At 33.7% G+C, this 13,344-nt stretch overlaps 3 protein-coding genes across 3 annotated transcripts; 2 read left to right on the top strand and 1 right to left on the bottom strand.

The window, feature by feature from the left end:
• The first annotated feature begins 1,309 nt into the window (after positions 1-1,309).
• On the top strand, positions 1,310-4,379 carry LOC149740089 (transmembrane protein 41B-like). Its single transcript, XM_089872564.1, has 7 exons — positions 1,310-1,974; positions 2,119-2,227; positions 2,569-2,697; positions 3,058-3,151; positions 3,331-3,435; positions 3,498-3,668; positions 3,920-4,379. Exons 1-7 carry the CDS (start codon positions 1,419-1,421, stop codon positions 4,055-4,057), a joined length of 1,302 nt encoding a protein of 433 aa, XP_089728690.1. The 5' UTR covers positions 1,310-1,418; the 3' UTR covers positions 4,058-4,379.
• Positions 4,380-4,700: 321 nt separating this feature from the next.
• On the top strand, positions 4,701-10,232 carry LOC149740088 (F-box only protein 8-like). The gene is made up of 9 exons (XM_089872566.1): positions 4,701-4,842; positions 4,985-5,112; positions 5,882-5,991; positions 6,803-6,888; positions 7,487-7,613; positions 7,770-7,888; positions 8,301-8,369; positions 8,569-8,684; positions 9,089-10,232. The coding sequence occupies exons 2-9, from the start codon at positions 5,025-5,027 to the stop codon at positions 9,352-9,354; spliced, it is 981 nt and encodes a 326-aa protein (XP_089728692.1). The 5' UTR covers positions 4,701-4,842; positions 4,985-5,024; the 3' UTR covers positions 9,355-10,232.
• A 610-nt stretch (positions 10,233-10,842) lies between these two features.
• Positions 10,843-13,176, bottom strand: LOC149740087 (uncharacterized). The gene is made up of 3 exons (XM_089872560.1): positions 12,758-13,176; positions 12,308-12,441; positions 10,843-12,211 (listed from the first exon to the last, which is right to left on the bottom strand). The coding sequence occupies exons 1-3, from the start codon at positions 13,011-13,013 to the stop codon at positions 11,033-11,035; spliced, it is 1,569 nt and encodes a 522-aa protein (XP_089728686.1). The 5' UTR covers positions 13,014-13,176; the 3' UTR covers positions 10,843-11,032.
• Positions 13,177-13,344: the final 168 nt, after the last annotated feature.

The following is a 13,344-nucleotide window of genomic DNA, read 5'->3' as shown; positions in this document are numbered from 1 at the left end:
GAGACCGACGGTACATTTTTAGATCAAAACAATTTCTGGTCATCAGCTAAACAATTACCATCAGTCCATCACAATATCTTAGAACTTGGTGATAAGCCACAGATAGCAGGGTTACTTCACTCTTCATACCTTGCGTGTTCTCACTCTTCATGTTATCAATACAATACCATCGCTTAAATGAGAAACATAGATAGCTAATGGTGACAGTCAAAGTTTACCAGTGCCAACCTAGAGAGTATAGCAGCTGCAATATAATATTAATATGTTACTTTTTTTTTATATTTTGGTTATGCATGACCATAGTTTAACAGCTGACAATATCTGCATCAAATTTGTAAAAAAAAAACACATTAGTTTTACACAAGCCGACTTTGTACGGAAGCAAAAAAATCGGTCATTAGTTTATTTACTCAAATGTGTGGGTCTTGCTGTGTAAACTTGTCCGCCCACCAATATGGTGTTGTGTATTCTAACGCAAACACTGTGAAATTACCCTGTTAATTATTAGATCACACACATAACATAGTGTTGTCATTGTTTAGTTGGAATTTGTTTCGTAATAGTTTCTAATCATTAACTTGAGGTTGAATATATTTGTATCGCTCACAAACAAACAGTAAAGTCTGATTTTTGTCCTGGGGATAAATAGTACAAAGGTCATTGAGTCCACATTCTTATATCACCAGTACTTTTCCATCTTGGTTTGCATCGGCAAAGATTTATAATTTCTTTCTCATATTTAGTTGTTTTCAATCTCTATCTTAACAAGAACAATGCAATTTTGTTTTTTGGCAAATGTTTACTTAGGATCCACAACTCAGCTTAAATTGTATGAATTTGTCGTAATTGCCCAACTGTTTCACATTGTTTTATTATTTTGCAAACAAGCTACATAACAGGTGAAAAGGTTTGTTTTGATCCAGCCACAAATCACTGGTGTTTTATCCTCTCTCTTTTTCTCTCTCTTTTCTTTTTTCTTCTTTGTATTTGGCTTCAGGGAAGAGATGTTTTTGTGCTGGGAGCAAAGTTCATTCTAAGTGTGGTTATTACTTCTGATACTGGACTTCGTGCACCTAGCTATTATATAAGTAGCCATTAAGTAGAAGGTTCAGATATGGTGCAATATATGCTGTGATTGAAAGTGCTTAAGTTGCCATATATTAGGTAGCAAGCTTACAAGTTATTTAAATCATAAAAATCTTGTATTAGTTGCAAAGTTTTATTCTTGGTAGTTTTAAAAGCATAGTTTGTCAGTTATAATGTTTATATTTCTTGGTATTTGATATTGTTTTCTCATTCTGTGTATGTTACTCTATTACTTGTGTATTCACACTGTTTAGAAGTGGCCACTAAAAGAAAAAAGTAGGTCATGACCTGATTTCTGCCATTTTTATTCAAAGTGGAGTCTTTACCCAGCAATGCTTGGTATGGATTGGTATAAAAAGTGGTTATGGATTCGAAGTGAATCTCTTCTTCCAACAACCAACTCAACAAAGGATTCAGAGAAAACTTCGTATGCTGATCTTACCAAATATTTCAACACTTCAAACCTGGTACAAAGGCTTTGGAGAAAAAGAGAGAGTTTCGATGGAGAAAATGATGCCAATAATAATCAGACTTTGCCCATAAACGCAACACCCCCTTCTACACCTGTTGGCAGCAAGAGTCTAATGACTGTGTCTTACCCTGCTTATTTAAACTCGGGATGTTCAAACTCTCAAATGAATTCATATCCTTTCAATGACAATCGCAGATCATCTCTGCTTGAAGGATTGGAACACACACTTCATGTTATGTCCAATGACCAAAAGCGGACACAGTTAACTCTTCCAAAATCCAACATCAACTATATGAGTAAACTTAGAAACGAGCCGGAACTGTCACAATTACCAGTTCCAATACCACGCTTGCATAAGTTTAGACTAAAAGGTCCTCTGTATGGTTACCTTGAGGAAGAAAGACTGCCATTGATAGGTTTGTGAAAGCCAACTTTGCTTTAAAAATAAGGCCCAGTTTAAAATATGAAAATTCAACGCTTTTCATATATGCTTTGACTGTATGACAGACATTTAAAAAATTATTTTTTCTTAAAATAAATACTGTAATTTTTCATTACAGAGAAAAAATCAGATTCTACGAAGTTTTCAATCTTTGTTCTGGTTGTAATATTCATCTCAGCTTCTGCACTCATATACTCCGTTTACAATAATTTTCCTGAACTCGAAGTGTAAGTTTATATCATTTATAAAAATTCTGGTTAATACCTGTTTTTGTTTTAATGGGGTTAACAAAAAACGTCATTCAAACACATATTCGGATATTCTAATTCTAATGCAAAGTTTTAGGAATTGGTAGTTTATGTATCACTTTAGTTTTATAAAGTAAAAAACGGGTTCCTTAATTTAGTGCATGTCCGCTATTAGTTCCACAATATTCTCTATGTCCGCTATCTCCTCTGTGTTCACTGTCTGCTTTGTCCACAATATTTACTACATTGTGGACAGAGCGGACATGCACTAATCAAAGGGACCGTGTAAAAGACTATATTTAAAACTGAGTCAATCACAGAGATGAGAAAGCCAAAGTAAAGTTGCCGAGAGATATGGAGGATGCCAAGGAACTTGGGAGAGTCTTATCGAAATATAAGGACATGTACTACTATGAAGTTACCTCAGCATTTTTTATTACTTACATATTGTATCCTTTGGTGCAACGATATGCTTATGTTTGCCTGAATTGCTAATTACTATTACTCATTTTTTTACAAAACACTATAATATATTTGAGAATAAGTTTGTCATACAGCTTTGAGCATCTTGGTTAGTTTTTGCTTACTTATCATTTTTATGATGAAATAACAAGTCGAGGTCATAGTTTTATCATCAAATTGTGTTTGTGTGTGTATATTTGTGCTTGTTATTCTTCATAACACATTTATATATTACTAACAACAACAACAGCTTAATTGTTGGTAACACTAGTGAAAACAATGATGCTGCATGAAAAAACTACAAACTGTTACATTTAATTTTCTTAACGAAATGTTTTCCCCTGAAGTCTTCAAACTTTCGCAATCCCAGGCTCAGTGTTTCTCAGTATTTTATCTGGATTTCTTTACCCCTTCTACATTGCACTGTTCCTTGTTTGTTTGGTAAGTTATGTTTTTAAGAAACACAAACAAATATAAAAATGGGTTGACTCTTTCATAATTAATAAATACCACAATTAAAAATGTAAAATAACACGTTAACATGACTAAGTACCTATATGTTGTTACTTTTTGTAAAGAAAATTATTTTTATAATGTTTTTAATGACATTTTACAAATAGTGTTCAGGCATTGGTGCGACTGGTTGTTACATGATTTCTTTCTTTATCGGGAAGCCAATTGTTGACAAATATCTGTCAGCGCGAGTCCAAAAGTGGAACGAAGTGGTATGTATGTTTGTTCACATTAGTTGAATCAAAATTTTTTTTAATAAAATATTTTGTTCTAGGTTGATGGGCAGAGGGAACACCTTTTTAATTACTTGTTGTTTTTACGAATTACACCGTTTCTGCCCAACTGGTTCATCAACATTGTATCGCCGGTTATTCACATTCCAGTTTCAATATTCTTCTTCGCTACTTTCATTGGGGTTGCTCCACTATCTTTCATTGCCATACAAGTAAGAACTTTTTTTGCTTCATAGAGTTTTTGCCGGCTTTACACTGGGGGATTGTAAGTAAGACATACTTGAAAACTTTAAATGGTCTGGCCTTGACATACACCTAAACAAAGCATTAGGCAGTTATAAAAGTCCCATGTGTAAAAGCATTTAGTCAGCTTTGGTTTCTTAATTTCCAATTCTGAATAATTATGAATTTTAAGGAAGCATGATTAGAAGTTTAAAACATTTCTAATATTTAAACTTTTCAGGCTGGAACAACTTTATATCAACTTACAACTGCTGGTGATGCATTCTCATGGACAGGAATCCTGATTATGGCAGTACTTGCTGTGTTGTCTTTGCTGCCAGTTGTGTTTAAAAATCGCTTAAAAAATAAATATGAGTGATTTCTTTTGGTAATTTTTGTGCAGTTGTGTGTGTACTTGGTTGTGCAATAGTATTTGTGGTTGATGTACTGAAAACAAAAAATGTTAAACTTTAACATTCATTTTTTTGTGTTAAAGATTACTGCTAAACAAATTGTATACAGTTGTGTTATAAATTACTGCTGTGTAGTGATAGAACGTTATTATTATATGGTAAAGGATTTTATTTTGTGGAGACACAGCTGTTTTATACGTACCATATTGGTGCTGATAGCACCGATTGGCAAGAATGCAAGCACACATTATTTAATTTTTAATAAATGACACTTTAGAGTTGTTTTAATTCTGTTTGATTGTTTGAAACACCTGCTCGTGTCAGCTTACGACTTTGTAACTTTGTAATTTCCTTTTTTTCATATATTATATGGCCGACAGTTTATGCAACCCAATCGATCCACTGGGTTACAGCATAAGGGCACATACGCCGACAATGATAGCAAATTAGCAGCCACGAATCTTTAAATTCAAAACCTTTGGGTTAGAGGCAGACGCCCTAAATATACGCCATTGATGTGAGCAAAAAATTGGAACATATGTTTAGACATCTATGATTGATCAAAAACAAAATTTGCACACGAATAGTGTTTCTATGTTCCGTGTTTACAATTACGTCATTTCCATCGCGATGACCCTGTTGACGTCGATTAGTTGTGCGGGAAAAAATTACATTGGTTGCTGCCTTTCTTAGAACAAGTCTGCAAGGCTGGCAATGTAACCTTTGCATGAAAAAGACAACAGTTGATGAGGTAACCTTTGCTTGCACACAGACACAACGGCGTTTAAAATGTTGCATTGCTGTTGTATTAATATAACATAAGCATTAACGCTATCATTAAATTGAAATTTTGTTGTTTAGAATAGTTTATACTATGTATACGAATAACGTAGGTTATAACTCAAAATCAATTTTTTCTGGAATTCAAACATAATGGGTCAGCAAGTTGGTAGAAGGATCTTAGGCCACGAAAGAAACAACAGATATGACAATTCCTTCTGTAATTCAAACCAGAATTCAAGTAAGTATATTTAACGTTATCAAGATAATATGCAAAGCATTTATAGTTGATCATAAGTAATGTAAGAGTAGAAATAGTTTTCATAAAGAAAAACAGACATATTGTAATTTGGTAATCCTTTAGCTGGTGGCCACCTGAAATTTTGGTTTCAAAATGTTCCTTAGGTCTCACTGATACTCATTGTATAATTTTTTTTTGAAAAAACTCGGGCGTTCGTGTCGAAAATTAACTTTGAAAGTGCGCGAAATCGTGCTGCGTCACCGTATTTTCCACATCAGCCGTTATGAATTAAACCAAGGTTGGATTATTACGTCATAGAATGCGTATTGTTACGTTTGATTCCTACGTTAAAACAGTGGGGAAAAACAAGGCTAAACCGTCTTATAACGTATGTAATATACCACTATTGTGACGTAACAGACCGCGATTGTGACGTAATAAATCGTTCACCTTACGCAAATCAGACGAATTACGGTGACACAGCATGTTTTTGCGCATTTTTAAAGTTAATTTTCGACACGAACGCCCGACTTTTTTGAAAAAAAAATTAGACAGCAGGTATCAGTGAGGGCTATAGAACATTTTGAACCCAAAATTTCAGGTGGCCACCAGCTAAAGGATTACCTCAATAACAATATATGAAGAATACTAGAAATCAAGTCACATAATATTGATAAAAAAGTAAATATACCTGTTCACTAACATCTTTTATTTAAGTACTCTATTTTATTTATACAAAGCCCAAGTATTAATCTTCAATAATTTACAGAGCTTAATGTTCTAAATCGGTTGTTGAAGAACCGACATGGTAGTTTTGGAAGTTCCACGTTGAATAACTTTGTGGATCTCGATCTTCTGCCTCCAGAACTGGGAATCCAGGTATATATAGTGTAACGTATTCTTTGTTGTAACGTATATTCGTTGTTGTAAGGTATTCTTTGTTGTGTCTGTGTGCGCTTTGAGTTGCATCTAGCATACATCCGGGTTCTGCATAGTCTGGAATCTGAATAACCTTAGTTTTCTCGGTCATTATATATCGCTAGCAGGCGGTCTGTTGTAAACCGCAGCCTAGAATACCGATATAATTAAAGCTCTGATTGTGACAAGTTTGTTACATATAGTTTGTTTAAAATGTTACGGTGTTTACTATTTATTATTATTTACAAAAGTACTTTAACTCTTAGCTCATGGCGCCAAAAAATTAAGTCTCCATGTTAAGCTTTTGTGTTGTGTTATTTGTATAATTTCTGCCTAGTTCTGGAAGTTGAGCCACCAACCTTTGTTATTATTTAAATTTAAGTTTTGGGGTGCTTTAACTTCTTGCAAAATTTGGTTCGATTTACAACTGATTTTTTATAAATATGATAGCTTTATGAGTGTAAGTACTCTTAGTAATGGGATTTCATTCGTAATGTTTTCTGAATAGAATGTACTATACATAAAGATGTGACAACCCTATGTAGGTCAGTGTGGGGTGTGGGGTCAACTGTTTTACTAATTAATTAAGCAGGCCATATATCAAGTTGAATGTAGAACATATAAAATAGTGTGTAATCTTTATGCATATAGTTTTTACAATGTTAATCTAGGTCCTAACTCAAAATAAGTCAACTTAGATAGTATTGTACATGTAATTTATATAATAGGTGTTAATGACATTGGTTCGAATTCTTTTTTTTAATATTTAAAGATCCTTCAAAATCTCAATGCAACGGATCTTTGTCTTGCATCATGTGTGTGGACAGACCTCGCCAATGATGAACGTTTATGGGAAGGGTGAGTTGTTATTAAGAAAACTATGTTTTACATTAAGATAAATCATTAGATTGTACTTCGGGTACACCTTATTATTGTGAAACACAGCTTTATTTGGAATGCAGAGCAATAGTTCCAGTTTGGTATGTGAACAACCAATGTTCAACACAGTGTTTTAAATAAAGGAAATAACTTCCTAACTAGGAAGGCAGTCGTTGCTAATTTTAGTTTCATTGATGAATGACCTGAAGTTATTTATAAAGATAAGTGTGTCACTTCTACAATATTGCAATATTGTGTTCACTGTACAGTTTTTAGATTTAAACTGATCAAGACAGCATGTTATGGTTCATGTCATACATACCACTTGTTGATAATTTCACTTCCTGTGACGGATGAATCAGAACACCTATATTTACACATGAGATTTGTTCCACAGCCATTGACATGAAGTTATAAATTCAAAATCTAATAATTTAACGCACAGTTGCATGCAATTGCTTTACTTGGCTAACAACCACTTCAAAATTAAAAAAAAAATTCTGTATTTATTTAAGGCATTTCCTGTAACAATTTACGAGCATTTGTCTTTCATTTGTTAGAAAAGTTGTTTGTTTAGGTTGTGTTTATCTTCATGGGGATTCTGTAGCGCATATCGAACTTGGAAACAACAAGGAAAGTCTTTTAAGAGATTATTTCTTTTACTTGATGAAGGGAGCTTGACATTTAATACGGAACCAGAATGGGTAAAGTCGTATGCATTAATGTGTACAGTTTGTCGTGTATATATATATATATATATCTAGCTCAAACTATGGTTGAAGCCTTTAATTCACCAAATATTGATTGGAAAGCATTTCTAGTAAATTTAAAAAATTCATAATGATTTTACCAATCATCAGGGTATTCGGTACTTTGTCGATAACCACATTCTAAACGACCAACCTGAAGACATCGCTATGTTCATTCACTCAACTAATCAACTTTGTTGGAAACAAGTTCGAATTTATTTAAGAAAAAGGTAGAATATGCTTATATATATTTGTAACTTTTTTGACAGCTAATTTTTTGAGAAGCAACGTTTCAACATCCCAGTTAAGTTGCTTTTATCAGATTAATATTGTTTTGTGAACCGAAATTAAATTGCTAAGTTCCTTATACACGTTATAGTATCAGCACATTACATTTTATTATTTTATTTATTACGAATAGTTAGTTTTACGTTGTCATAATGACATTATATTACATCATAATGTTGTTTGTGAGGTCATTCATTTCGTCAGCATTGTTGTTGGTTTTACACAAATAATATTTTTGCATTAGTAACATAAGCTGTAATTTCCCACTGGTAGGTATAGTGTTGAATCATATTGTGTTTGGTATTTTATTTACAAAAGAATATGTAATCGATAACTTTATTGTGTATTTTTCAGACAAGATGTTTTCTTTGAAATATTTAAACGACAAAGTTTCAAAAATCAATTTCTACCAAATGCTCTCAGGTGTGTTTATTTTCTATTAATATTCTATAATGTGACCGGTACAAAACACAGAAATATTGTGTAAAATACAGACAAAGCCTCATCTTACTATGTTTTTGTGTAAACATGATGATCAAAAAGATTCTTTAGTTTTAATGCAGCGTTACCTGTTAAACATACAGTAGTTTGCATAATAATGAAATTTATGTCACAATTGCAGGAAGTTTTTCAATGCAGTTGACTCTCCCACCACACAAAGTGAATACCTCAGTTCACTTATTGAAAAGTTTTCAATTCAGTTTTGTGGAGATAATCCTGATTTAGGGTTGGAGCCAGGTAATTTATGTTCTGCAAAACTATATGCATAAAATATAGTATGTCCTAGATTTGGTCAGTTTTATTAATTATAAGTTAATATTTAAAAAAACGATTCAGCGTTTGTAACACTAAACAGTGTGCCAACAAATGTGCTAGACACTGTAATATTATAATGTTTTGAATTGCTAGTATAAAATTTTTTTTATTTCTAGTATAAAAAACGCACTAGGCTAATATTACTGATGTTGTATAGGCTATTGATATTTTTAGTCAGTTTAATTTCACTGTTAAAGTTTTTTAGTCCCAAAATCAAATTGAGTAAATAATAACACTAGAGCAGCTATAGATGGTTAGTAAGTCCTTATGTCAAACTGCATTAGAATAATGTTAATGCCTTAAAATAATTACCCCACAACATATAGATGTAGTTTGCATCCTCTGTTATTCTCTCCTTCTCTTATCTGTGGATCTCGCGAGTCCTCACGTAAAGAACAAGATGTCGAAGCGAGAGTTCATCCGAAACATCCGGCGAGCATTGGAGATGGGGAACAATGCTGCAGCCAGGAGACCACGAGAACCAATTGATCGTGACTTTGCCGGCCACTTGTATGATAATGTGTATCTGGTTGGCCATGTTGCACCACAACGTTGGGACGATGTATCGCGTAGGCCTGTCACGCACCAATGAGATTCTTAATCTTGACAAATTTGAACTAGATGTAAACAATCTTTCCTGCACAAAACACAAATACAATCCAATTGCCAGTCGTACACTGTTTAAATCGGTGTATAGAACCAAAGTCCACCATTTTTGTTAAATAATCTCCTAATTCTGATAATGGTTATCTTAGCAGTCTAAATATTTTATTGACAACCCCCATCTGTTATACAGCAGTTAATCTCGCTTAATATTTAAATGCAGGCTGAATTCTCTTATATCCAACCTATGCACATTGCCCAATTTATAGATACTAATTTTTTTATTTGTTTCCTACCATTTGTTCCTCCTTTTAAGTTTCTCTTGCTTTTTTATTCATTTTCCTTTTTTGCAGTGTTTGCAAAACTTTAAAAATATGTAAGTTTTGTAAAGTTTCACTATTATTGTTGGTGGACAGCTAAAGTATTCAAGCCATACTGTGTAAAGCTTAGTATATAATGGTTGAACGACTTTACCAACTAACTTCCATCTGTTACTGACACTAACAAAAATCTCTCTGTAATAATAGTAATGTGGATTGTAACATTATTTTTAAAACTGTGAAATTAACTGGCTTGAAATGGCCCACTTAATGTGTCTTTATTTTTTGTTTAAATGTAAAACTAAGTAGTATCTAATATTAGGTTGCTTGCTGTAAGTGGCTTTTGCAACCTAATCCTTTGTAGGTTGCAACAGTAACTCTATTCTGTTGGTTGGTCTTTTTTACAGAAAAATCAAACAAATGGAATATGGTAAAAAGTTATCTTCCGTTAACAGTGCTATTCATAAAAGTTTTTGCATGTTGTTTATGTAATTAAACCATAGCATGGTGAAAATTATGTCAGAATAAAAGAACCAAAAACCATGTACATCTGCCAATCCATCGGATATGAGAAAAATGTTTGCGGGAATAGTTCTGGTTTATACTGTGTAAAGTAAGGATGTTTAAACCAGGTTAGTGGTAATTTGAATAACTAATTCTATTCACAGCAATTTTGTTCAACACGTATTTTTGCTACATGATATTTTTTATTGAAGTATCATTTTTTAGTGACATTTGTTTTAACGGTGGCATACAAGACACTTAAACATTAATTTTTTTAAGCTAAATTGTATAGCACTTGCCTGTTGAAACTGTATTCTCTCTTTTAGTGGAGTAGATTAGATAATGGTTGTAAGCATTACACACTTAAACATTAATTTTTTTTAAGCCAAATTGTATAGCACTTGCCTGTTGAAACTGTATTCTCTCTTTTAGTTGAGTAGATTAGATAATGGTTGTAAGCATTACTTAAATCAGAGCCTTGTATAATGTAGAAACTCTACCACATAGATGTTTTTACCACTGTTTAGTTAAGGCATTCAGTGCAATAGTAAAATAGTTCAACAGTTGAAACAATTAGCATAGCACCAACTAACAGGGAAATCATCTGTCTGTACAGTATGTAATGTGCAGCTTGAAATTCTATGCCAATGTAATTCGCTACTATGTTTTTTATTTTCAGGGTAAATGACAAAATTAGTCAAAGTATGTATGGCGATAAAAATGAAGAGACATGGTTTAAGTGAATGTTAACAAGAAAATAGAAAAAACGGAAACAATATGTATGTCAGGCAAATTGGAACATAAGGCGTGAAATACACAAACACACTGGAAACTTCATAAAAATTAATGTGAAACTGAGTTTAATCTTTCATCGTGAAGATGGCCAAGGTCTTGTAATTGAGGATGAAAATGTGGATCTGGACCAACTACTCTGTCAACGAGTGATGGCATTAGATCATGATCATCCTCCATTAATCTACTGAATGTTGGCATCATGTCCACATGCGTTTGAAGTGAGTTTAAACTGCCGTTAAATGGCAACATGACATCGTGCATCATTTCTCTGCTCATACTGTTCCCACACAATATATCTCCAGAGTTTGAAACTATTGTTTGTGGGACTTGGGGCACTGAGGTGGTGATGATTTGAACACATGATGGTTGGCTATGGGTAAAACTTTGTGAAATACGAGGCCTTTTTACCTGCTCAGCAGCCAAGATGACTTTTGTTGGATAGTTTCGCTTACGTGGCCTTCGTTGGAAGTTTTTGGCAACTGGACCGCATCGTTTCATCTTCTGGATGACTTTCTTCATCTCTTTTTTCGCTTTAGACAGTGTTGTGCTATCACTACATGACTGCAGAAGTCCCATTAACTCTTGGATGCTCTTCTCCATCTCATCTTGTACCTGAGATCGTTCTACAGTGCTTTCACACTCTTCCTCTTCTTCTCCGGGTGAACTTTGCTTTGAAATTGATGAAAGGTAAATATAATCGTTGATATCCTGAGCGGAAGGATATGACTGGGTGTTGACAGGATACCCTGACATCTGTTTTTTCACAATGATTTCATTCACGTAATCATGCACAATTAGCTGGATATGTCTCAGCTCATATACACCAACAGCAAGAAGTTCATCAATTTTCTCTCTTACAAAAGGATCAATTATCCTTACAGTTGATGACTGAGTGTCGTGAGGATGTTCTGAATGAGCTTCTGGAAGGGGAACTTGCACAAAATACCTGTGTATAGTGTTAAGTTTCCGTTCACCCATCGCTTGCTTTAAATCATGGATTATTGTTGATTTATTTTTCCTTAAAACATGTTTTGACACGGTGCATGAGGTGGTTGTCAGGGCAAAATCAGGAAACAGTACAACTTCCCGAATATACATGCAAGCTGGGCAGTTTCTTTTCTTTGATGGCTTTAAGCGTCTTCGCTTTTGGGATGAAATCTGAACAGCCTGATCATTATGTGAAGTCATATGAGCATCAGCAACATGGCAGGCTTGAGTTAGTTTTGACTGCAATAGGAAAATAAGTGGGTTAATAGAAATATTGTGTTCAAATCTAGGACTTGACACAGCTGTTATTTAGCATTAATGTTAATTGGTATTTACCTGCTTTTCTTCTTTAAGTTTATAATATTGAGCACCAAACTGACAATGTTTAACTTGGGAACTTTTTGTAACAAAAGGCATTCCGCAAAATGGAACAATTAGATTTCGATTGTTGAACTCCCAGTAAATTCGATCTAAAATATTGATTAAACATTTATTTTTAAAAAGTTAACAAATTTTATTGTCAATTGTTTTTTAGTTTTTTTTTGGTTTACTTGGCTACTATGATAAATTGGTCAGCTGCAGAAAACCATACGATGGCAATAGTAAAGAATGGTTCGGTACGTTACAAATTAGGCAATCGGAAAGTGTTATGGGTTAGTATTTACGATGCAGGGCAAGTGGTTATAGGGGTTAGTGCTTGGATGTTACGTTTATGTTTAGCAGATGTTGTAGGAAAAGGATTGTGCACCGAGACAACTGATGATATGTGAATAAGCAACATTTTACCTGCTCGACCATACCGAGTACAGGATTCTGTTGCTGTGTTTGCATCACCGAGATTGAATTCTTTATTCTTCTTACATGAAGAACGTATAATGAACTTTGTTCTTGCAGACTGATTGTATTCGCTAAGAAACAATTCCAATCTTTCTTTCCCATCAACTGAACCTTTTACGTAGTCCCCAGACTTCTCAGCATGGTTTAAGTACATTGAAAGTACTCTGTACACCGATTTTTCTTCCTTTTCAATGTTGCAAGCCATGGTTTTGTTTTGATATCGTGTATTTAGTCGAATTGGTGGCTAATACGCCATATGGTTAACATGGGTTGCATGTTTTTTAATCATTTCAGCTTACATACCTATTTAGTGGGAATTCCTCTAAAAACACGTGTCGGTTATGAACTTTTTGTTTTAAATCCTGATTAAAAAGTTTGTTGTTGCACTTTTAACTAAATGCATTTTTTCACAACAACAGCGAGGGAGTAATCAGTATTTCGTGACAAGCGTGTATGTTTTGGGCACGTAGTGGCCATGTAGATTTTTTCGTTGAACAGTTGTTCTTCTTTGGTAGATTTTTACGCACATATTTGGA

The sequence above is a fragment of the Ciona robusta genome, chromosome 2 (assembly GCF_009617815.1).
Source record: "Ciona robusta chromosome 2, ASM961781v2".
NCBI lineage: Eukaryota > Metazoa > Chordata > Ascidiacea > Phlebobranchia > Cionidae > Ciona > Ciona robusta.
This window is presented reverse-complemented; position numbering and strand designations above follow the sequence as displayed.

Bases quoted from the DNA above. Each gene is read 5' to 3' on its own strand.
- LOC149740087 (XM_089872560.1), bottom strand. From the start codon at position 13,013: ATGGCTTGCAACATTGAAAAGGAAGAAAAATCGGTGTACAGAGTACTT. The intron at 12,442-12,757 runs GTAAAATGTTGC...TCAATATTTTAG, and splicing joins TACTCGGTATGGTCGAGCAG to ATCGAATTTACTGGGAGTTC. The intron at 12,212-12,307 runs GTAAATACCAAT...TTCCTATTGCAG, and splicing joins AACTTAAAGAAGAAAAGCAG to TCAAAACTAACTCAAGCCTG.
- LOC149740089 (XM_089872564.1), top strand. From the start codon at position 1,419: ATGCTTGGTATGGATTGGTATAAAAAGTGGTTATGGATTCGAAGTGAA. The intron at 2,698-3,057 runs GTATCCTTTGGT...TTTCCCCTGAAG, and splicing joins TTTTTTATTACTTACATATT to TCTTCAAACTTTCGCAATCC. The intron at 3,436-3,497 runs GTATGTATGTTT...ATTTTGTTCTAG, and splicing joins TCCAAAAGTGGAACGAAGTG to GTTGATGGGCAGAGGGAACA.
- LOC149740088 (XM_089872566.1), top strand. From the start codon at position 5,025: ATGGGTCAGCAAGTTGGTAGAAGGATCTTAGGCCACGAAAGAAACAAC. The intron at 6,889-7,486 runs GTGAGTTGTTAT...TTGTTTGTTTAG, and splicing joins GATGAACGTTTATGGGAAGG to GTTGTGTTTATCTTCATGGG. The intron at 7,614-7,769 runs GTAAAGTCGTAT...ACCAATCATCAG, and splicing joins TTAATACGGAACCAGAATGG to GGTATTCGGTACTTTGTCGA.